This window comes from Pristis pectinata, chromosome 10, assembly GCF_009764475.1.
Source record: "Pristis pectinata isolate sPriPec2 chromosome 10, sPriPec2.1.pri, whole genome shotgun sequence".
Classification (NCBI taxonomy): domain Eukaryota; kingdom Metazoa; phylum Chordata; class Chondrichthyes; order Rhinopristiformes; family Pristidae; genus Pristis; species Pristis pectinata.
Window position 1 is genome coordinate 94311271 of NC_067414.1, and position 24605 is coordinate 94335875.

The following is a 24605-nucleotide window of genomic DNA, read 5'->3' on the forward strand; positions in this document are numbered from 1 at the left end:
AGGGTTATGGGGAGAAGGCAAGAAAATGGTGTTGAAAAAAAATCAGCCATGGTCGAATGGTAGAGCAAATGATGGACTGAATGGTCTAATTCTGCTCCTGTATCTTATGGTCCAGTTGAAACATCAGCTGTCCATTTCCCTCCATAGATGTTACCTGACCCATTGAGTTCCTCCAGTGCCTTCTGTGTTGCTCCAGATTCCAGCAGACGCAGTCTCTTGTGTTTTGTCAAATGTTAACTCTGTTTCTCTTTCCACAAATGCTGCCTGATCATCTCTCTGCTTCCTGTGTCTCCTGCTTTTATTTGCAGCATCAGCAGTTACTTTGATTTTCATTTTTCATCTCCTTTTGTTTGTAACCTGATCCTTTGACCAAAGGAATTGAATTTGCGATCCTTCCTTGGCCTTTTTCCAGATACTTCCCGTACGCTCCATTGAGGAGAAATGAACCCAGTGTTCAGAGTACAGCTTCTTGAAGGAAAGTTGTTTGACTAATAGAGGAAGTGCCTGGTGGGTTAGATTAAAGAAAGCCCAGTAGATATTGTTTACATTAACTCAATCAGGGAAATGAGATAGACTGGAAATAGATGTGATTAGTGTTCTGCAAGTTACAAAGCTGATCCCCAGGGCACTCCATGCAACGTTCCAAGTGTTCTTTGCCAAAATCTAACAGCCAATACGTAATCATAATGTTATTGTATCTGCCTCAACTGCCCATTCTCCATTCTAGAGTCACAGAGTCGAACAGCACAGAAACAGGCTCTTCAGCCCAGCTCATCCATGCCGACCTAGACGACTATCTAAGATTGTCCCATTTGCTTACATTTGGCCCATATCCCTCTGAACTATTCCTATTCATATCCAAATGTCCTTTAAATGTTGTTATTGTACCTGCTTCAACTACTTTCTCTGGCAGCTCGTTCCATATATGCACCACCCTCTGCGTGAAGAAGTTGCCCCTCAGGTTCCTTTTAAGTTTTTCCCCTCTCACATTAAGCCTATGCCCTCTAGTTTTTAGTTCCCTTTCCCTAGGGAAAAGACTGTGTGCGCGTTCACCCCTCGTGATTTTAGGTACTTCTGTAAGGTCACCTCTCAGTCTCCTACGCTCCAAGGAATAAATTCCTAGCCTGCCCAACCTCTCCCTGTAACTCATGCCCTCAAGACCTGGGAACATTCTCGTATATTTTCTTTGCATTCTTTCCAGTTTAGTGATGTCTTTCCTATAACAGAGTAAACTAAACTGTACTCAGTACTCCATGTGGCCTCACCAATGTCTTCTACAACTGCAACGTAACATCCTAACTCTTATACTCAGTGCAATGACTAATGAAGGCCAGTACGCCAAACGCCTTCTTCACCACCTTGTCTACCTGTGACACCACTTTCAGCGAACTATGTACCTGCACTCCTAGGTCCCTCTGTTCCAGAACACTCCCCAGGGCACTACCATTCACTGTACAAGTCCTACCCTGCTTTGATTTCCTCTTATCTTCCTCTTCCTTGACTGTCTCAGTTGTCAATAAAACTGAGAGCAGACCACAGCTAGATCACTGAGCATTCTCATAATCAGTCAGTCTGAGTCAGAGAAAATCAAAAAAGTAAAAAGAAAACAAAACTGCTGATGCTGAACATCTGAAACAAAATCAGAAAATGCTGGAAATACTCAGCAGATCAGGCAGAGAAACAGCCAACATTGTGGGTATGTGACCCTACATCAGAACTAGAAAAGAGAGGGATGCAAGTTAGTTTTCAGTAGGTGGGGCAGGGGTGTGTAGAACAAAGGGAATGTCTGTGATAGGGTGAGTCAAAACAGCCTAACGGGTATACAGTTATCAGCACATTAAGCCTCCAGGCCTGAGTAATGAGTTGTTCATGATAAGGTGGTGGGACTTGTCCAGCAAGGCTAGATTTACGTGTGCAGTATAAGGGGAAAAAAAAACAGAAAATGGAAAATGCTGGAATAAATAAGCGGGTAAATCCCACCACATGACCATTAATAACTCATTACACAGTCTTTTGCATGTAGGATAAGGAAAAAAATCAGAAAATGCTGGAAAACTAAACAAGATTTAGACTCCCATTGCTCTCTTCCAATGCTGTTCTTCACTTGCCCACTACCCTCACCACCACCCCTCACTGTGCCTTCACCACACCCCTACCATTACACACCACACCACCATCTCCCCTGAAAATAATTTAACACACTTTTCACTGTTTACGCCCCACATCAGCTTGAAATGTTTATCTGATGCCATCGCTGATGAATCTTAATTGTTGATAAAATTACCCACAAAAGGATTGGCAGCATTGGATCGTATCCAATTTCAGGAAAAGAACTGAAGCCTGTTATTATACACAACATACCCCTGCCCTCATCCTTCCATATACATTGAAAATATATGGGCCGTGGCAAACTTCCTAAAGGTGGGGAGCTCCAAAACATACCTCAGGCTTGTCACGGTCATGGAACTTGGTAAAGTCGCTTGGATTCCGTCTTCGGTGATGTCCTACGAGGCTTGTTAACAAGGTGCTAGAATGTGGTATAGCACAGGTTTGGAACCACAGAGATACCACCCTGAGGGCTGTAATTGTTCTTACCATTAATTGTTTCCGTGGATTCAAAATTAAGGTCTTATTTTAAGACCAAATAGCAGGGTTTTAGTCATTTAACTCTTTTAATAAGAACAGGAACATCCTGCTTTAAATTAACTCGTTAAAGCAGTAAGCGACTCTATAGCTGATCGAGGTATGCTTCAAATTTTAGTGTCCATGCTTTACTCTATTTTTCCCCTTCAACACTCCTTTGGGATCATGGATGACTTGATTCCACTCTGGTTACCTGAGAACCCACAGAACCAATGTGGGAACTGCAGATTTGCAGAGGTTGGACAAACTAGGGTTGTTTTCTCTGGAGCAGTGGGGGCTGAGGGGAGACCTGACAGAAGTTTATAAAATTATGAAAGGCATAGAGAGAGTAGACAGCCAGTATCTTCCCAGGGTCAAAATGTTTAATACTAGAGGGCATGAGAGGTAAAAAGTTCAAAGGAGATGATCAGGGCAGGTTCTTTTTTACACAGAGAGTGGTGGGTGCCTGGAATGTGCTGCCAGGGGTGGGGGTGGAGGCAGATACAATAGAGGCATTTAAGAGGCTCTTAGATAGGCACATGAATGTGCAGAGAATGGAGGGATATGGATCTTGTGCAGGCAGAAGGCATGAGTGTAATTAGGCATCATTAGCTTAATTAGTTCAGCACAACACTGTGGGTTGAAGGGCCTGTTCCTGTGCTGTACTGTTCTATGTTAGTAGATAGGCATCACCATCGGCGTGGATGAATCGAGCTGTAAGGGCCTGTTTCTATGGTGTGTGCCTCATGATTCTTCCACAGTTGAAAGAGGTGGTGTGTTCCTTTCACGTTTTCCCATGCATGGACATCATCCCGAATGCTCCTTCTCCACCTCAAGCAGTCATGGGCCAGGGATTTCTCAGAGTCAATGGAAATGTTGCAATTTTTCAAGGCTGTTTTGAGCATATCCTCGAGTCTGTCCACAGAGCTCAAAGTGGAGTGTCTGCTTTGGGAATCCGATGTCAGGCTTCCAAATGATGTGGCCTGCCCATCGGAGCAACTGAGTGTAACTGGGCCATCAACGCTCAGAGTGTTGGCCTGGGAGAGGACGCTGACTCTCATTCACTTTCCCCTTAGCCTGTTCCTATCACACATTTTAGCTAATTGACAAAGGAACAAAAGATGAGGAAAATCTTCTTTCCCTTTTTTACACAGCAATTAACTGCCTGCAAGGGTGGTGGAAGCAATTTCAATAAGAACTTTCAAAAGGCAATTAAATGACTATTTGAAGAGAAAGAGTTTTGTTGAGATGTAGAGGAAGGACTTGGGTCGGTGGCTAATTGAAGAGTGCTTTCAGAAAGCTGGCACTGGCACAATGGGTCAATTGGCCTCCTTTCTGTTATGTCATCCTGTGATCCTATAACACAATCCTGACTACAAAATCAATCCTGTGTGAACCATTTAATCCAGACACAAGACATTCTATATGTACAATTATTATATTGGCTTGTCAGGATTGATGTTTTATTGGGGGCTTCTGTTTCCAAGTATAGAGTGTGTACCCCAACTCTGCCCCCTAACTGTCTAAGTTATGTTATTTACTGAATTAGTTGACGATGGGAAAATCTGGGCTTTTTTTTTCATAGGAAGTCTGTTCCTTATTGAAAGACTTGGAGAAAAATCCTTCAAATAGATGAAACTGTCTTGCTGACTCTGAAAGGAGCTGCTGTTCACCATTCACTACACTGTCTGTGCCTCTTCCTTCACTGAAGTGCTTTCTTCAGTACTACCTGTTGGCAACTCTGACTGGGGGAATTCATGACCTGGTCCACACTAACCCGTGACTACCACTGTTCACCAGCACCCTTGCACACTGCGGCACCCGTGGCCAATTGGGAGAACGCCTGTTGCCCAGTTGGCTTCACCTTGACTCTCTGTCAGGCTGACTTTTTTTTTTCCCCTGTGTCACTGCAATTTTTAGAGAAGATTACAGCAATGCAAAGGACAGAATTTTCTTTGCTGCAGTTTTCTTGGGATTTGCCTTCAATTCCCGGACAATCTTGAGATTTTGGCAGCTGCCTTGTTGGCTCAAAGCGATGGAAATGGCTTCTTGAGGCAAACAAGGAGGAAGATACCTGTGTGTCGTGGAGATTTACATAATGGGAACAGGCCCTTCGGCCCAACTCGTCCATGCCAACCAAGATGCCCATTTGTCCCATTCCTCTAAACCTTTCCTATCCATGTTCCTGTCCAAGTGTCTCTGAAATGTTGTTATTGTACCTCCCTCAACGACTTCCTCTGGCAACTTGTTCCATATACACATTGTATGTCTCCTTCCTAGTTCCTTCTGGGTTTAACCCTCTCCTTGGCATATGTTGCTCATCAGGTTAGGGAAAGGTAGCAGGACAGGAGTTATCTGGACGAGCTTCAGATCAGAAGGCCTCACAGTTGGGACCACTTTCATTAACAATGACTCCCTTTGAACTTTTCTTCATCCTTTAACTACGAACCTCTGAACTTTCTTTTGCTTTTATTTATAGAGTGACATACGAATTGGATTCTCGTGACCTTTCTGTATTTATTCTTCATTGCCTCAGCCCTTTGTCTCAAGGTTTTGTTATCTTTATCTGACGCTCCAACAATAAACACTTGGAGAGAGTGATGTGGCTTAATCCCCCCACTTCCAACCCGCACAATATTTTTTTTATTCATTCGTGGATAGTGGGTCTCATTAGCAAGAGCATTCTCTAATTGACCTGAGAATTGGACCTCCTATTACTCTTCATGGTCTGGTGCAATGGTTATGAGCTGAGCTGTTTCAGAGAGTAGTTAGGAGTCTGTGGACCTGGGGTAACATGAAGGCCAGACAAGGAAAGGAGGCAGAATTTCTTCTCAGAAGGATAATAGATGTGGTTTTATGACAAGCCAATACCTTTTTAGCCGCCATTCAAGATGTTAGTTCCTTTATTCCAGTCTATTTAAACAAACTGGATTTAAAATACTCAGCTGCCAGGGTGGACTTCAACTGGTACCTCTGGATTAGTCTAGGACTCCTGATTTCTGGTCCAGTGGCATAACCCCGTACTTCCATACTCCCTGCACCATGTCCAGTGTGGACTGCATCAGTAGAAATATTCTTTGGACAGCTTCAACCCCTGGGGTTCCTATGGTTTGCATCATGGTCTGGTACGGCAATTCGAATGTGCGGGAATGTAAGATATTGCAGAGAGTAGTGGACTCAGCCGAGCACATCACAGACACATCCCTTCCCACCATCAGTAGTATCTACAGGAGGTGCTGCCTCAAGAAGGCAACATCTATCATCAACAAGCCCCACCATCCGGGCCGTGCCATCTTCTCGCAGCTACCATCGGGCAGGAGGTACAGAAGCCCCAAGTCCCACACCACCAGGTTCAAGAACAGCTACTTCCCTCCAACCATTCGGTTCTTGAACCAACCTGCACAACCCTAATCACTACAGTATAGCAACACCACGACACTCTGATCGCTTTGCAATAAAATGGACCTTCTTTTGTTCTAAATCTGTTCTTTCTTGTAAACATTGTGTATAGTTTATGTTTCTCTTGTGAATGCTGCTTATCTGATGCTATGTGCCTGTGATGCTGCTGCAAGTAAGTTTTTCACTGCACCTGTGCACACATGGACTTGTGCATCTGACAATAAACTTGACTTTGAATTTGAAAAGGTACAAGATTGTGGGTCTCGAGGCTTTGCAGTGGAGACTAACTAGGCAGTGAGTGAGAGGGTCCGAGCACATTATTTCCCAACTGTGCTGACAACATTCGGGAAAGCTCCTGGCTCTGAGATGCATGACAATCCACAGCAAGCTCAGTCAGTAACTAAAGAGGAAGGCAGTTTATCATTGCTGATTTTGGAACTTATGACAAAGGGACTTTCCACTTCGGTAGGTTACTTCTCTTCTTGCAACTATCCTCCCCTTAATGCTCTCTGCCTGACCTGCCTATTTAACCCAGCTGTGTTCCTAGAGGTTACAGTACCACAACCGTCCCCACACCGTCACCACTGCCCCAACCCCACACTCCCATCACAGGTCCCCAGATGCACATCCTCGCCATAGTCAACAGACCATTCACGACTCAATCAGGTGATTGTCGAGGAAAACTGAACTTCCACCTCTCCCTATATTTTTATAGCTGACGAGTGTTCAACGAAAAGGGGGCAGAAGAACGTGGTCTGAACACCTAAGATTTCTCCTGTGGGAACATAGAATCTATGAGGCGTCCAGGGAAACATTGGTTGATATGGGATCTCTGACCCTGCAGGTCATATTCCAGATCCCAGCCACTCTCTTGCACCTCACCGTAAAGGCCGTTCTTCACAGTTGACTCCTTGTGCTGTCTGCAGACTCCTGCTTGCCAAAGTCACTGGGCAGTGATAGATTAGTTCTCCTCCCCACCTCCCACTGTCACCCCTTCCTGACCACAACTCAGTCAGGGCTAGCCTTTGAGATGCTCCAATGTCATTGTGCATGCTCAGTGGGCAGGTGGGAGTTACTCAGCCTGGGTAATGACAAGAGTGAAGGATGAGCTTGTAAGGACATTTAGCAACACAGAAATGCCAGGAATGGAAGGGGAGTTAGAAGGGAAAGAAGGATCAACAAAACAAACTGCTCCCAACCTGAAACCATGCTCCCGTGCCTCACAATCGATGAAATCCTTTAGAAGTTCCGTAGAAATGTAGGGAAATGTTGGGAGCAAGCCAACACATTTTAAAAGTAGGAAGAGATAAGTCTAGGTCTGAAATTCAGCGGAAGGGATAAACTTCCAGGAACTCTTAAGAAACAGTTGGCTGTCAAAATGGATTTCCAGGATGTCTCCAGATTGATGAGCTTTTATTTATTAATTACTTCTGTTTTCAAAAATTCTGCTTTGCTATCCAGCTGTTTGGACTGTGGAGGACAATAATCTTTCTGGACAGGATCTAAAAGGCTGTGACTGACTAAAACTTGGTAACAGTGCTGGGAACCTGTTCTTGGCAGGACACCGTTTTTTTTATTCTGCAAGGGTTTGTGTAGAGCAGCAGAGCACACAAGTACTCCACTAAAGTGCCTTGATTAATTTTGGGCAGAAATGCCAAGGGAAATTTAAGCCCAAAATTGAAGGAGTCTGTGGAGGTTTGATTAATTTCAGCTTGCAAAACAAATGTATCCTTCGTTAATGAAAAAAGACAAGTTCAGGGCAGGGCACTGTGGAAGATGCCTGAAGTAGAAGAATTATTTAAAGGGGAGCAGTAAAATCCGATTATTCATGGAAAGCTTATGTGCCTGCTACTGTACACTGTAATAAATTCCTGCACTGTAATATTAGCATCCAATGTACCCAGAGTATTTAACATCAGAATCAAATCAGGGTGGAGATGATGAGCACACGAGAGAGAAGAGATTACAGGGAGAATAAAATTTATGACACTGCCCTCAGCCAGTATAGATTGGGTGGGCCGAACAGCCTCCTTCCACGTTAAAAGGAAAAAAAATTAAAAGATCCTGAAAGGAGTGATAGCGTGAAACAGAAAACAGTCCCTTCGGCCCAGCTCATCCATGATGCCCCTCTAAGCTAGTACCACTTGCCTGCATTTGTCTAAACCTTTTCTAACCATGTAACTGTCCAAGTGTCTTTTGAACGTTGTAATTGTACCCGCCTCCACCACTTCCTCTGGCAGCTCGTTCCACATACCCACCACCCTCTGTGCGATAAACTTATCCATGTGATAAATCGTTCCCCTCTCACTTTAAACCTTAAGTCTATCTAAACTCATCTTTACCCAAGATGTCAAAATAGAAGTTAAAATACACTGGGTTAGCCTGGTTAAGATATCTTTATTAGTCACATGTACATCGAAACACACAGTGAAATACATCTTTTTTGCGTAGAGCGTTCTGGGGGCAGCCCGCAAGTGTCGCCACACTTCCAGCGCCAACACAGCATGCCCACAACTTCCTAACCCGCACGTCTTTGGAATGTGGGAGGAAACCGGAGCACCCGGAGGAATCCCACGCAGATTTCTGGTGGTGAACGGAATTCCCCGTGAATTGATTGTGGTCCGAGTGCATGTTGTGTGGAACCTGCCACCACATGGATGCTGGATAAATACATGCCCAAAGCAGTGCTGGAGGAAGAATGGTTGAAGCGAGCTCGCGCGCACCAGCATGGACCGCCTGCTTCTGTGGATCTGAGATGTTGTGGGATCATGAGTAAAAATCAGCCGTAAATAAACATTTCACTCAGAGACTGTTAAAGGGACAGCTGGTCAAGGGAGAACAGGGAGTGGAGAGTGGCTCAGTAGCAGTGGTGCTGTTTCAAAGGTTCTTTGATCTGCTGTAACCAGGTACCTAAGATGGAGTGTCCCTCACCTTCCCCTGATAAACACAAAACTTAGCAAATGAAAGCAGGCAGGTTCCTTTGCACCAGTAAATATGTCAACCATCATTAATTGTCTAAACTTTCACTACTTTAAAAAAAAAGCCTATAAAAATAATTTGACTCTAATTAGTCATTCAGCTGCAAGCAATTCTGCAATGCATTTTGGTGAAAAATGTTTGTGTGTGGGTATAGTTTGAGCCTGGATTCAAAAGCCACACCATCAAAACACTGTTGTCTGGGAATAATCCCCAATCATTTTGCCGGGGGGTACAGGGTTGTGGTTCCTCAGCTGTCATCACAGGGTGTGAATGTGGCAGAGTAGAGGAGCAGATATTCCCTCATCAACCAGCACTGCCACAGCAGATGAATTTGCCATTAATGTTGTCATGCATTGCGTAATTAGCCTGCTTTGCTTCCAACATGGTGAGGCCACACCTGGATCACTGTGCACAGTTTTGGTCACCCTGTTATAGGAAAGACGTCATAAAGCTGGAAAGAGCGCAGAAAAGACTTACGAGGATGTTGCCAGGACTCGAGAGCCTCAGTTATAGGGAGAGGTTGGGCAGGCTAGGACTTTATTCTTCGGAGTGCAGGAGACTGAGGGGTATACATTCATGAGGGACGTAGATAGGGTGAATGCACACAGTCTTCTTCCAGGAAAAGAGAATTAAAACCTAGAGGGCATAGGTTTAAGGCGAACAAGGACATAGGACAGTACAGGCCCTTTGGCCCACAATGTTGTGCCGACCTTTAAACCTCTCCTAATACTATCACCTTCCTCCCACATATCCCTCTATTTTAAATTCCTCCATATGCTTATCTAGCAATCTCTTGAATTTGACCAATGTACCTGCCTCCACCACCACCCCAGGCAGCGCATTCCATGCCCCGACCACTCTCTGGGTAAAAAAACCTTCCTCTGATATCTCCCTTGAACTTTCCACCCATTACTTTAAAGCCATGCCCTCTTGTGTTGAGCATTGGTGCCCTGGGAAAGAGGCGCTGGCTGTCCACTCTATCTATTCCTCTTAATATTTTGTACACCTCTATCATGTCTCCTCTCATCCTCCTTCTCTCCAAAGAGTAAAGCACTAGCTCCCTTAGTCCCTCCTCATAATGCACACTCTCTAAACCAGGCAGCATCCTGGTAAATCTCCTCTGCACCCTTTCCAACGCTTCCACATCCTTCCCATAATGAGGCGACCAGAACTGGACACAGTACTCTAAGTGTGGTCTAACCAGAGTTTTATAGAGCTGCATCATTACCTCCCGGCTCTCAAACTCGATCCCTCGACTTTTGAAAGCTAACACCCCATAAGCTTTCTTAAATACCCTATCCACCTGTGAAGCAACTTTCAGAGGGGAAAGATTTGACTGGGACCTGAGAGGAAACGTCTTCATGCAGAGGGTGGTGCGTATATGGAACGAGCTGCCAGAGGAAATGGCTGAGGCAGGTACAATAACATTTAAAAGACACTTGGAGAGGTACATGGATAGGAAAGATTTAGAGGGATATGGGCCAAACATAGGCAAATAGGACTGACAAATGGGCATCTTGGGTGGCATGGACGAGTTGGGCTGAAGGGCCTGTTTCTGTGCTTTATGACTATGCAGGAGGGTATGGGTTCTTGATTTTGATAGGATTCCCCCTGCAGACCCATCATTTTCTCCACCTAACCTCATGAGTGAAGGGAAATAAATGGGGTGGGTAGTTAGTGAGATGGGAAGGTTTGGCTAAGTACCAACAGAGACTAAATTTGAAACCTTATTCAACACAAAAAGCTCTGGGATTTCCTGAGGATGTGACAAGTTAAAAAACAAGTATCACATCCTTGGGAAAGCCCAAAGTTTTTGGTATTGAATTAGATTTCAAATGTAGTCCCTGTTGGTACATAGCCAAACCTTTCCGTCTCACTACCCAGCCACCCCATCAGCCTGCCCCATCATGTTCCCACATTGACCTCATCAGCTACCTCAGAACTGGAGTGGAAACAAGTCATCCTCAAAGGACTGTCTGAGAACAAAGACAGTCTCCAGTGGTATGGCTCCCTTCCGTTCCAGCACTAGTGCTGGCCACCTCCATTCATGCACCTTGTATTGAGAGAAGTGCCTTAATATTGCAGGATGTTCACATGATTCAAAACCTTACGTGGGTACAATTACAATATTTAAAAGACACAGTCTTTTTCCCAGGATAGGGGAGTCAAAATTGCTAAGTTGCTAAAATTGGTAAATTGGTTTATTATTGTCACATGTACTGAGGTACAGAGAAAAACTTTGTTTTGCATGCCATCTATACAGATCATTTCACCACATCAATGCATTGAGGTAGTACAAGGGAAAAGTAATAATCAAATGCGAAATATAGTGTTACAGTTACAGAGAAAGTGCAGTGCAGGCAGACAATAAGGTGCAAGGCCATGACGAAGTAGATTGTGAGGTCAAGAGTCCATCTTATTGTACAAGAGGTCCGTTCAATTGTCTTATAACAGCAGGATAGAAGCTGTCCTTGAGCCTGGTGGTATGTGCTTTCGGGCTTTTGTATCTTCTGCCCGATGGGAGAGGGGAGGAGAATGTCCAGTGCGGGAGGGGTCTTTGATTATGTTGGCTGCTTTACCGAGGCAGTGAGAAGTGTAGACAAAGTCCATAGAAGGGAGGCTGGTTTGTGTGATGTGCTGAGCTGTGCCCAGAACTCTCTGAAATTTCTTGCGGTTCTAAGCAGAGCAGTTGGCATTCCAAGCCATGATGCATCGGATAGGATGCTTTCTACTGTGCATCTATAAAAATTGGTGAGGGTCAATGGGGACCTGCCAAACTTCTTTAGCCTCCTGAGGAAGTAGAGACAGTTGTGAGCTTTCTTGGCCATTGCATCTACATGGTTGGACCAGGGCAGACTACTGGTGACGTTCACGCCTAGGAACTTGAAGCTCTCAACCCTCTCGACCTCAGCACCATTAATGTAAACAGGAGTGTGTGCATTGCCCCCATTCCTGAAGTCAATGACCAGTTCTTTTGTTTTGCTGACATTGAGGGAAAGGTTGTTGTCATGACACCATGTCACTAGGCTTTCTGTCTCCTTCCTGTACCCCAACTCATTGCTATTTGAGATTCGGACCACTACAGTGGTGTCATCTGCAAACTTGTAGGAGTTAGAGCAGAATTTGGCCACACAGTCATGAGCGTATAGGGAATAGAGTAGGGGGCTGAGGACACAGCTTTGTGGGGCACCAGTGTTGAGGATAATCATGGAGAAGGTGTGGCTGCCTATCCTTACTGATTGCAGTCTGTTGACCAGAAAGTCAAGGATCCAGTTGCAAAGGGAGGTGTTGAGTCCCAGGTCTAGGAGCTTGGAGATGAGTTTGCTTGGAATTATAGTGCTGAAAACTAGAGGGCATGGATTTAAATTGAGAAGGGAAAGATTTAAACGGGACCTGAGGTGCATGTTTTTCACACAGAGGGTGGTGGGCATATGGAGCTGCCAGAGGAAGTGGTTGAGGCGGGTACAGTAACAATGTTTAGACGACATTTGGGCAGGTACATGGATAGAAAAGATTTAGAGGGATATGAGGCAAACGCAGGCAAGTGGGCTTATCTCGGATGGACATCTTGGTCGGCACGGACAAGTTGGGTCGAAGGGCCTGTTTCCGTCTATGACTCTATTTAGACAGATGCATGGATAGGAATGGTTTAGAGGGATATGGGCCAAGCGCAGACAGATGGAACTAGCTCAAGTGGACAACTTGGACAATGGGCCAAGCTCAGGTAGACACCTTGGTTAGCATGGACAAGATGGGTCAAAGGGGAAACAACTTCTTTGCAACCTGCCTTTAGACCCATGTAAGATTTTAGAAAGTTTCACTAAGATTTCTCTTTCCTGTTAACTGAAGAGAATATGGGCTTAGTCTGCTCAATCTCCCTTCATAAATGAACTAGCGAACTTCCCTGCATATGGTGAGTCACAGAGCACAGAAACAGCTCCTTCGGCCCACTGTGTCCACGCCAGAACATCTAGGACATTAATCCTATTTTCCAACCCTTGGCCCACAACCTTCCATGCCATGGTGTATCAGCTGCTTATCTAAAAGTTTATTTTTTAGATGTTGTGAGTCTCTGCCTTCACCAGTGCTTTCCAGATTCCAGTTACTCTCTGACTGAAAGAATTCTTCCTCAGATCCCCTTTAAATCTCCTATTCTCACCTGGTCATAGACACCTTTGCAAAGATGATAAGGCTCTGAGCCTTTTGTATTCCAAGGAAAACAAATCCAGAAGTATGTACGTTTATAGGTACGGAGACCACGACTGTGGTGCCTCCTCACAGAGGCCCTATAGAATTGCAGCACTCAGGGTAAATGACCATCAGTCTGGCAGCACTACTAAAAGCCAAGGCCTTATTGCCGGAGATATCAAGCTTACCACTTTGACGTGAGCAGATGGCCTTTTTTTTTGCTCTGCACATTCTCGCCAGGTTAACTTTGTTTTCTTTTGACAGGACTTTCTAAATTCACCTCCCCATCAGAGCATCTCCTCGTATCCTCCTGCCCCCACCTCCGCCCACCTTTCAGGATCTGTATTAAGAGACTACTGACGGAAATTGAACCGGTGACCTTTAACATGTAGTAAAAACCAGCTGCGGCTTCTCCGTCTGTTACCCCACTGGTAATACCTATTCAGAGTAAAGGGTCTGGCCAATAAAGTTGTGCTAGTGCTTTTATTTCAGCTCTAAATGTCAGGTTGTTCCAAAAAGGGAGTGCTTTGCAGAACATTTTCCATATAAAAGGCTTATTATCAATGTGTCCATCTGCTAATGGCAATAATCCATTATGTTTGAGACTGGAATAAGAGACCTTGAGCTGATTAAATAAATCCACTGCTGGTACATCATTCTTCAATCAATACTCTGTTTTACAGAAGCACAATAAATAGCCTGTGCATGACATACTCAGGTGTAGCATCCCTCCCACAGAAAAATAAAACTCTTAATACGCAGGCTGGTGGCAGAGGTGCTCATTTTATGGGAGCTGTGTATATTTTAATTTCAGCCACTCAATCTGAAAAGCGTATCTGTTTTAGAAGGAATTATTTCAGAATGTCTCCTGAATAAGAGAGTGCTTTTCTGTCCAATTAAGAGTCTTGTATTACCAAGGGTTTATAAGATAAAGTGGCAGGTGCAATTCTGAAGGCTTCATGTCTTAAATTCTTCCTTTAAGCTAAACACAAACGGAGCATTAATTTAATCAAGGCTGTTTAGCTGGCAAGATCCCAAGGGAATCTAGACAAGGTGCGCAAAATTACCCACGGTGGCTGTTCTGGCTCTCGAGTCAGGAGAGCTGGTTATAACTACAGCCCCTAGACTTAAAGAAAGCCAATTCTCCACATCAGTACCTCTGTTGGAGTGCCTCTTCTGTCACTTACGCACATCAAGGTCAGTGATCTGCCCGAAAAAATATACCTGGGCATTCACTCCAGCCTGGTCTATTTGTAAAGCAGGTTGGTACCCAAGCCAACATTCTTCCCTCATAAAAACAGGTTAACAACTATTATTGTTACATGTGGTCTTGTTGCGTCGTTAATGGGTGTGGCCCTGGTGTACAGAAACTGGTCCATTGCACCTACAATGTAACTTCTGAAAGAGCTATTCAATTTGTGCACTCCCCTGCTTTTCTCATACGCCCCGCAAGTATTGCCATTGTATTTATCCAATTCCCTTTTGAAATAATTATTGAAATGGCCTCCAATGATCAATCAGAGAGTACATTACTGATCACTGCTCCCTGGGTAAAACGTTTCAACATGTTGCATCTAATTCTTCTGCAATCACTTTAAGTAAACTACCTTCTGCCACTGGGAACTGGGAAGGTAGTTACATATGCTTATCAAATCTCCCTTTAAACCTCTGCACTAAGAAGAACAACTCTAGTTCCTTTGGATTCACCTTGTAAGTGAAGTCTTTCACCCCTGGTACCATTTGGTTGCCTGGATGCTGTCTTAGGCAGCTTCTAATTGCAGCTTGTGTCTAAACCCCTCCCCTATATGAAGAGCAAGGTCTGCGTACAGGCTGACAAGTGAGACCTAGCATTATCCGAGAAAGGTGTTCTGTTGCAGTTCCTCTAACCCAAAGGTCTTTGGATCCCAGGACTGCTTCACACAATCAAATTTCTGTCATTTTAAGCTTCTGCCCCAGCACTTTAATGACAATGCAGTAACCCTTTAGCAGGCATATAAGAGCCTGAGCTCTGGTTGAAATGGGAGACTGACAGACGGGTGCTTTTGTGTTTGCAGTGTTCTGGAGTCTACAATACGAGAGAGGTAATAGGCTGGTCATTCTCAGAAACCTCCTCTGGCCTGGCTTCACCTTCTTCCATGTGCCGGAAACCACTCAGTTCGGCTACCTCTACATGGGCCTGGGTGAGAAGAACGTGGACTTCCCCTTCATGATATGACAGTCCGGTCAATCCAAACCCCAGCAAAAATCAAAGAGACTTGGCTTAGTCCAGCCTCTCTTGCTTTAATCTGCATCAAGTCAAATTACAGATGATATCCACGTGTTTATTATTTACACATTAATAGCAAAGAAATCTCTGTATCTGAATAAATCTTATTTGAACACCCTTCCAGATGTTTGTTTATAAAAAGTGCCCAGGAACTTGAGTTTGCCAGCATCCCCATCAATGCTTCATATAGATGGGTTTCTTCCCATAGACAATGTTATTCTTCATTATTGGGTCTCCCACAGGCATGCGCACCTTACACCACTTGAGGCCTTTCTTCCAAATGGGCTTCACTGAATCCACCGACCATCGAGTTAGGTATCTGCAAAAAAGATGTTTTTTTTAATTGCAGAGGTGTTACTCACAGTAATGCACAGGATACATGATGAAGTGTGTAGCCTCTAGTGTGTCAGCTTCAGTGTGACTCTCACAGGAACTGCACACCACGTACAATGATTCCTAAAGACAGATATTTCATGGTTTGGTCAGCAAGGTACCCTGACAATGCAGCTGCCTCAGCAACAAGACCAGCTTCAATTCCCAGTCTTATGCTGAGTTAGTATGCAGTGGGTAAAATAATCCATAAGTCTAGACTAAGGCCTGAGATCAAACCATGGCACCTGTAGTATTATGAAAAACTAGTCATTAGTAATGATGACCACAAAATTTCCATATAAAACCCACTTGGTTGAACAGAGGAGATTTGTCATCCTTAACCAGACTGAAAAGCAACTCCAGATCCAACACATTCTTACCTGCTGTAATTGATAGATATTTTATGTCTTGCACTGTACAGCTGCCACAAAACAACATATTTCACGTCATATAAGTCAGCGATAATAAACCCGATTCTGATTCTGCGAACAAAACTGAATGGAGGACCTGGCATCAACCTACGCATCAAATTCAGACACTTTGAATTTTGAACAGTGATGGCAATTTTGGAGGAGGAGGTTCCAAGAACATCCCCATCCATACTAATGGCAGTGCCCAGCACGTGAGTGCTAAAGACAGGACCGAAGCATTTGCAGTCATGTTCAGCCAGAAGTGCCAATTCACTTCACCTGATCATGGCCTCTATAAGGTCACCCCTCAGCCTCTTACATTCCAGGGAGAATAAACCCATCCTGTCCAATCTCTCCTTAGAACTACAGCCTTCCGTTCCAGGCAACGTTCTGGTGAATCTCTCTTTTGCTGCCACATCCTTCCTGTAGTGTGGTGACCAGAACTGCACACAGTACTCCCAAGTGCGGTCTAACCAATGTTTTGTACAACTGCAATATGACATCCCAAATCTTATACTCAATGCTTCAGCCTATGAAGGCAAGCATGCCAAATGCCTCCTCCCCTACCCACCTGTGTCACCTCCTTTAGGGTACGATGGACCTGCACCCCAAGATCTCTCTGTAATGTCAAGAAAAGGCTGAGAGACATGGACTTTTAGAAGAGTATGTGACCAGACATCACCCCAGCTGTAGTACTGATGAGCTGCACTCCAGAACTAGCTGAGGCTCCAGCCAAGCTATTCCTGTACAATTACAACACTATCATATACCCCAACGACGTAGAAAGTTGCCCAGGTAAGACCTGTTAACAAAATGAGAGGTGGACGGTGTTGTTGACGGTGCTGTCAAATGACACGCTCACTGATGCCCATTGTTTGGGTTTCTCCAAGCCCATTGGACTCCCGGCCTTATTACAGACTTGTTACAGGTACAGACTAAGGAGTTGAATTCCAGCAGTGAGGTGAGAGTGTCCAGCATTTGCCCCAGCAAGGGACAGGGGGACCCTGATAAACCTGAAATCAATGGGCATGAAGGGAAGAACACTCCAGTGGTTGGAGTCACGGCTCACACACAAAGGAAGACTTTCTGGTTGTTGAAGATTAACCATCCCAGCCCCAGGATGTCACTGCAGGAGTTCCTCAGAGTGGTGGTGCCCGAGGCCCAACCATCTTCAACCACTTGATCGATGGCCTTCCTTCTACCATAAGGCATGGAGGTGTTTGCCGATGATTGCAGTAAGACCTAGACACTATTCATTGGACCACAGGTGGCAAGTACTGTTTGCATCACAAAACTGTTAGGCAATGACCATCTAACTGCTAATTTTAATATATGACGTTGCCATCATTGAATTCACAGCTACCCTAGATGTCACCGCTGACCAGAAACTCAACTGGACCAGCCAGAGGTTGGGTATCCTGTGATGAGTGACTCCCTAAAACCTTCCCAGCATCGAGGTATAAGTTAGGAGCACGAGGGAATCCTCTCTTGCTTGGATGAGCAGAGCTCCAACAGCACTCCAGCAGTTCGATGCCATCCGACAAAGCAGCCCAAATGATTGGCAATCCATCCATTACTCAGAACGTCAGTTCTCCCTACCCGCAGTTATGGTAGTGAGAGCTATCTACAAAACGCACTGCAGTTACTCACCCACACTACTCCCAAACCCGCACCCTTTACCAGTGACAAGGACAAAGGTTTCAGATGCATGGAAACACCACGCAGCACCCTCACATGAAAATACATCACTATTTGTTAGACAAAGCTGGGTTCAAATCCTTGAACTCCTTCCCCAACAACACTTGCGTGCATTTACCAGAAGGTCTGCAGTGGTTCAAGAAGGCAACTCACCACCATCTTCAAGGGCAATTCTGGTCGCCTCATTATAGGAAGGATGTGGAAGCGTTGGAAAGGGTGCAGAGGAGATTTACCAGGATGCTGCCTGGTTTAGAGAGTGTGCATTATGAGGAGAGACTAAGGGAGCTAGTGCTTTACTCTTTGGAGAGAAGGAGGATGAGAGGAGACTTGATAGAGGCGTACAAAATATTAAGAGGAATAGATAGACAGCCAGCGCCTCTTTCCCAGGGTACCAATGCTCAATACAAGAGGGCATGGCTTTAAAGTAATGGGTGGAAAGTTCAAGGGAGATATCAGAGGGAGGTTTTTTTACCCAGAGAGTGGTTGGGGCATGGAATGTGCTGCCTGGGGCGGTGGTGGAGGCAGGTACATTGGTCAAATTCAAGAGATTGCTAGATAAGCGTATGGAAGAATTTAAAATAGAGGGATATGTGGGAGGAGGGGGTTAGATAGTCTTAGGCGAGGTTTAAAGGTCAGCACAACATTGTGGGCCGAAGGGCCTGTATTGTGCTGTACTTTCTATGATTCTATGAATTAGGGATGGGCAATAAATGCCAACCCTAATAAATACAAAAAAAAACTGGATTAACACTTAGTCCACTGCAGTAGTTGAATGTCACTCATGGTTACTGTTCACAGTTGAATAACTGCTACACAATCCGGGTACCTTTTGGGGGTGGAGTGGGGGTGATGTGCTACTTTTGGAATTATTTGATCACTGCCCGAGAGAGATGCGGTGGCAGGGTGGGGGTTGTCACTTGGACAACCGTACTCCAAGAAAGGCACCTAAATACTGCGTAATGGCTGGGTGCTTGGGATAGAAAGGGAGCACGGGTAGGAAATATGCTTCCTGTAGAACTTTACATCAACGGCACACAGGTGAGTAACTGCTGCTTGACTGTGGTGTCTGGGTGGAGGAGAAGGGGGAGAAGCAGAGGGTGGCTCACCAGTACCTTTGGAACTAAGATAAGGTATCTTTATTAGTCACATGTACATCGAAACACACAGTGAAATACATCTTTTGCGTAGTGTTCTGGGGGGCAGCCCGCAAGTGTCGCCACGCTTCCGGCGCCAACATAGCATGCCCACAACTTCCTAACCCGTACGTCTTTGCAATGTGGGAGGAAACTGGAGCATCCGGAGGAAACCCAAGCAGACACAGGGAAGAACGTACAAACTCCTTACAGACAGCGTCCAGAATTGAACCCGGGTCACTGGCGCTGGAAAGCGTTACGCTAACCGCTACACTACTGTGCCAAGAGAGGTGAGTTGGTGAAGACTTGAAGAAAAAAAAATCTCACAGTTATACGTCCATCAGGGGTGGAATGAAGCAAAACCAGGTCCAATCTGATGCTCGCTCTATCCAACAGAAGCCAGCAGAGAGTGAGCAGGAACACAACCCCAGCATGTTGTTCTCAAACCCCCATCAAAGGAAACAAGGCCATCTTTACTACCTCACTTGTTGCTCTGGATGAGAACAAGCAGGAACTGAACCCTGAATGCTCCTGCCCAGTTGACCAGTTCAGACAGAGGGGGGGAGAGCTGTCCCAGTTGTTTTACTGAGTAGCAGGCGAGATGCGCCCGCATGGCTGATAAATCAGTGAGTCAGCAGTGGCTTGGTACACTGCAGTTAAATTACAGACACTAATGACTGTTTTTCAACATACCTTCCGCCTCACAGTTAAATCGGTCATTAATAACTGCTGTGAAAATAGCTTCCTCTGCTTTTAAAAAATGGATAACCTTTAGCAGGTCATAACAGGAGCTTATAAAAGATATATAAAAAAAATTAAGAATAATTTCAGAGCAGCTGGTTAGTCACCCTGTCTTCAATAAAATACTTTTACTACACTCCAAAGCCTGACTTAACTCATCTCCCACGGCAAAGGAAGGGAAAAAATGTATCACCGGTGTCAATTTTATTGAAGCACAAACAGATTTGTACGGACATTTAATGATGCATCGTCAAGTCAAGATTTGTTTCTCCTGCAGTCAGCTGTTGTCTGCTCGAGTCTGTCAGACTGAACTTCCCTTATTCCCAGCTTTTTGCCCTCTTGCCAAGGAAGCGGCAAGTTCAATCGAATCATGGAACTGTTCCAGCATTAGGCCATTCAGTCCCTCAGGTCTAGGCCAGCTCTTAGTTCCATTCATCCAGCTTTTCCCCAAAGCCCTACAACTCTGTGTGTCATGTCTGTTCTACTTCCTTTTGAAGGCCCTGATTCCACAGGCAGTCAATTCTTGAGGATAACTACTTTGTGTTTTAAAAAAAAACGTTTTTGTCAATTCTTGCTCTATAATAGAACATAGAACAGTACAGCACAGGACAGGCCCTTCGGTCCACGATGTTGTGCCAAACTAATTAAACCAATGACTCCTAATTAATCTAATCCCTCTTCCCCGCACATTGACCATTTCCCTCCCTTCCCTGTATTTTCATCTGCCTATCTAAGAGTCTCTTAAACACTCCTATGCTATGTGCCTCTACCACCACCACCGCTGGCAGTACATTCCCGGCACACACCACTCCCTTCATAAAATAACTTCCCTCGCACATCTCCTTTGTACTTTCTCCCTCCCACCTTAAATACAAGTCCTCTAGTACTAGACATTGCAATCCTGAGAAAAAGATACCGGCTGTCTACTCTATCTATGCCTTGTAGAATTTTATAAACTTCTATCAAATCTCTCCTCAGCCTCCGCCACTCTGGAGAGAACAGCCCCAGCTCGTCCAACCTCCTCATAGCGCATGTCCTCCAATGCAGGCAGCATCCTGGTAAACCTCCTCTGCACGATACCTCCAATTAATTTCCACCCAGTCGTACACAGCACTCTCTGTGCTGACAAGCCATGCCTTCTACTTCCAGTGACTGTCCTTATAGCTCAGGGGGAATGCCTTTGCCTCTTTCCACTCTTACCTCTAGGACTGCAGGTAAACACTTCTTTTAATCACTTAAGGATTCCCATTGCTCATCTACTCACTGCTGTTGGCATTGACGGCTACAGACATGAAGCACCTTATAAATGTACATTGGTGTCACCCAATTTCACTCCCTTAGCCTCTTGCTTGACCTGTGCACTGTTTTCCCGAGTTTACCGTTAGAAGGAGCATGGGAAAGAGGTTTAGCGAGATGGTAGCTTGTGGAGAACAGTCATCCCTGAGGTGATCATGGAATAGTGAGCAGTTCTAGAAGCGAGGACTGAGGACAAAGAGCAAAAAACAGCAAATGCCGGAAATCTGAAATAAGCACAGAAAATGTTAAAAATATACAGAAAGTCAGGCAGCACCTGTGGAGAGAGAAGCAGCATTAATGTTTCAGGTCAATTAGAAGAAGTGAAAGAAGTGTTTTAAGATGCAGACGAGGATGAGGGGTGCAGAGGACAAAGGGAATGTCAGTGAAAGGGTCGGGACCAAGGGAATCCAGACGATACAAAAGCAGTTGGTGGTGTGGAAGCTTATTGATCAGAGCTGATCTGTATGGAAGAGGTGTATCTGGCCAAGATTTGAAATCTGTGCCCCCGAGTCTTTCACCAATCTGCTAATGGCTACAGCTACCCTATTTTTACTCCAATTAAACACGTCATGGACTCCACCTCTGTCAAATCTCCTCTCAATGTGCTTTGCTCTAAGGACAACCCCATCTTCTCCAGTCTGAAATCCCCCATTCCTGGAACCAACCTCTTATCTCCAGGACTATCACATCCTTTCTAAGGCAAGGCAACCGGAATTGTTCCACGTAACTTTCCTGCTTTTGCATTTATGAATCCTAGGACCCCCAGATGCTTTACCAACCGTGCTCTCTACACGCTGTGGTAAGACGCACGTGTATACCCATACTTCAGAACTGTGCCACTTATTCTTTCTGAAGTGCACACCTTCTCTCTTCTCCATACTAAATTTCACCTGGTGCTTGTCTGTCCGATCTCCCAGCCCGTGTCTTCTTACAGTCTCCACTTCCAAGCTTTCTGTCTTCTGTACATCTGGAACTTAAACGCCCACCTCCAAGTATTAACTTTTATTAGTGAGAAGCAAAACCCCCGCAGTGACCTCTGATGAACACTGTCTGTCATCCTCTAGAAAGTAACCACTGCTTTCCGCTTTATGCCAATTTCTCATCCACGATATTACTAACATTGATTATATGAGCCTCAGTTTTGTTGAACAACATACTATGCAGGCTAACAACACTGTGGAGGAGTCAGTGAGCCCTGGAGCTTGGAGATGTCATTTTTTGGAACATTCCTTCAATGACGTCGCCGATCGCTTGGCACTATGAGAAGCATGTAAGACTCCTCTGCACCTCTGGAATTCAAACCCTAAACTCTTAAAGCCCACTGTCCTCCCTTAATGCACCCCTCACAATCTACCTGCCACCTCTACCACTTCTCATATAATGGATATAGGAGATGTTGGAAATAACAAATGGAAAGAGGAACAGTTACCGTTTCAGACTGGAGACCTTTCGTCAGAACCAGGAAAGATAAAGCAAGTTACTTTCAAGTTGCAGGGAGGATTGGGGAGGGTGGTGGTGATGGGATGGACAGGACAAAGGGAATATCGCTGATAAGGTGAACCGGAGTCACAGAGATGTCCTCTTTGTTCCACCCATCCTATCAGAGATACTCCCTTTGTCCTATCCACCTCTCCCTCTACCTCCTCTGCAAACTAAAGCTAACGTCTTCTTTCCTTCCCGGTTCTGAAGAAGGGTCTTCAGCTTGAAGCGTTTTAACCTTGTTTCTTTCTTTACAGCTGCTGCCCGACCTGCTGAGTGTTTCCAGCATTTTCTGTTTTATTTCAGCTTTACAGCGTCTGCAGTTTTTTAAAAAAGATTAATTTCTAATTATCTCATATGCGGGGTGTCAAATGTTAGTTGAAAATAATCCCACAGATCACACCAGCAAGAATAGATTCGGCAGGTCACTCACTTAATTCAATAGCACTTAACCTTTTACATTGGGGTGGAAGCAAACTGACACCCACATGAAATGTGTTTCACTTTAACAATATAAACCTACCGATATTTTTAGTCACATATGTGAAAACGCAAACATTAAAGTTTATTAACAGCCCAGTTTGTGTTGAGATTGCTACCAAACTAGAAGTAATGATATTCTAATTAAAGTGCATTGCCTTTTTGTGTGACAGCATAATTTGCTTGAAATATTTTAAAACCCTTTCCAGTTATGAGCCAATGTGCTTTTGAACCGACCAGCATCTTATCATGAAATTTAATATAACTACTGTTTTACAAACAAATACTCCTTTGCAAAGTTTACATAGGTTGGCACTGTTTACTTTTTTTTTAAAACTTCAATTTTTTTCTCCTTATCTGCTCTCCAATTTATTTTTAACTGCATGAATTTATGTTTATTCTTTACTAAATAATCATTCAGCTATTCATGTGAGATATGACTAACTTCCTTTCATGGATAATCTCCTCCATATGTTTGCAATTATAATCTAGAAAAATATTCTTATATTCTCTAATGCCTGTGTAAGTTTAATATTTACTCCCTGAACCTGTATAAGGTATTATCTGGAATGAGTCTACACATCTAGTTTTTTATGAGACAATAAAGGTGTGTAAATTAATATGAATTAAGTTTCAGATTTGCTTATAATATTTAGGATAGTGAGTATGTATTCAGGCTTTGAAAGAAAATGCTTTAAATAAAGAGTATTTTAGTTTTAAAACTCTGCCGTGGTGCCGGAGAGTTGCTACTCGTTACAAGCTGCTCTCTTCAGATCTCCTCATTACTTCTACTATAATCATTCTACTCCTTTAAATCTAAAGTCTATGTCTCTAAGAATTACTAATAAGGTTCTTTTAAATCTCTGTAACGGTGACACTTTATTCTGCATTCTGTTATTGTTTTTCCCTTGTACTACCTCAATGTACTGACGTAATGAAATGGTCTGTATGGATGGCATGCAAAACAGTTTTTCACTGTACCTCGGTACATGTATCAATAATAAAACCATTTACCAGCGTTTGCACATAATGTTTGCTTTGTTTTCTTGGTAAGTCGATTGTTTGCCACAAGGAAACATCATCTTTATGAGCTACCGAGACAGAAAATGGAACTTGCAGAGCTTCACTTTGCCTGATATGATTTGCACGTACTTTATACTTCCTTGTGACAGAGATGGAGGTTCATTAAGCCTACTGTGGCTCTCACAGAGCATTCCCATCAGTCCCATTCCTCACTTCCCTGTAAACCATTCCCTCTCACGTGTCCATCAACTCCCCCAACCTTCCGGCCACCCATCTACACTAGGGGGAGTTTTCGGTGGCCAATGAACCTACCAACCCGCACGTCTTTGGGATGTGGGAGGAAACCGAATCACCCAGAGGAAACCTACACAGTCACAGAGAGAACGTGCAAACTCTACACAGACAGCACTTGGTGTAAGAATCAAATCCAGGTCACTGGAATACTGCGACAGTAGCACTAACTGCTGCATCACTGTTCCACCCATAAAAATTAGTCTCGTCAATTTACATGCAAGTTTC

The 24605-nt window shown here is 44.4% G+C and overlaps 2 protein-coding genes across 4 annotated transcripts in view; one reads left to right on the forward strand and one right to left on the reverse strand.

Moving 5' to 3' along the window:
• rsph9 (radial spoke head component 9) overlaps positions 1 to 15407 on the forward strand; it is a 36299-nt gene extending 20892 nt beyond the window's left edge. The window contains 1 exon segment of the mRNA XM_052024744.1: positions 15243 to 15407. Coding sequence (XP_051880704.1) covers positions 15243 to 15403 — 161 coding nt within the window. The 3' untranslated portion in view covers positions 15404 to 15407.
• A 41-nt stretch (positions 15408 to 15448) lies between these two features.
• The window catches only part of mrps18a (mitochondrial ribosomal protein S18A), an 88546-nt gene continuing 79389 nt past the window's right edge, over positions 15449 to 24605 (reverse strand). For 2 of the 3 annotated variants that reach the window (XM_052024746.1, XM_052024745.1), the window contains one exon: positions 15449 to 15773. In XM_052024746.1, coding sequence (XP_051880706.1) covers positions 15629 to 15773 — 145 coding nt within the window. In that variant the 3' untranslated portion in view covers positions 15449 to 15628. The remainder of the gene's footprint in view (positions 15774 to 24605) is intronic. The other variant, XM_052024747.1, reaches the window with a different exon arrangement.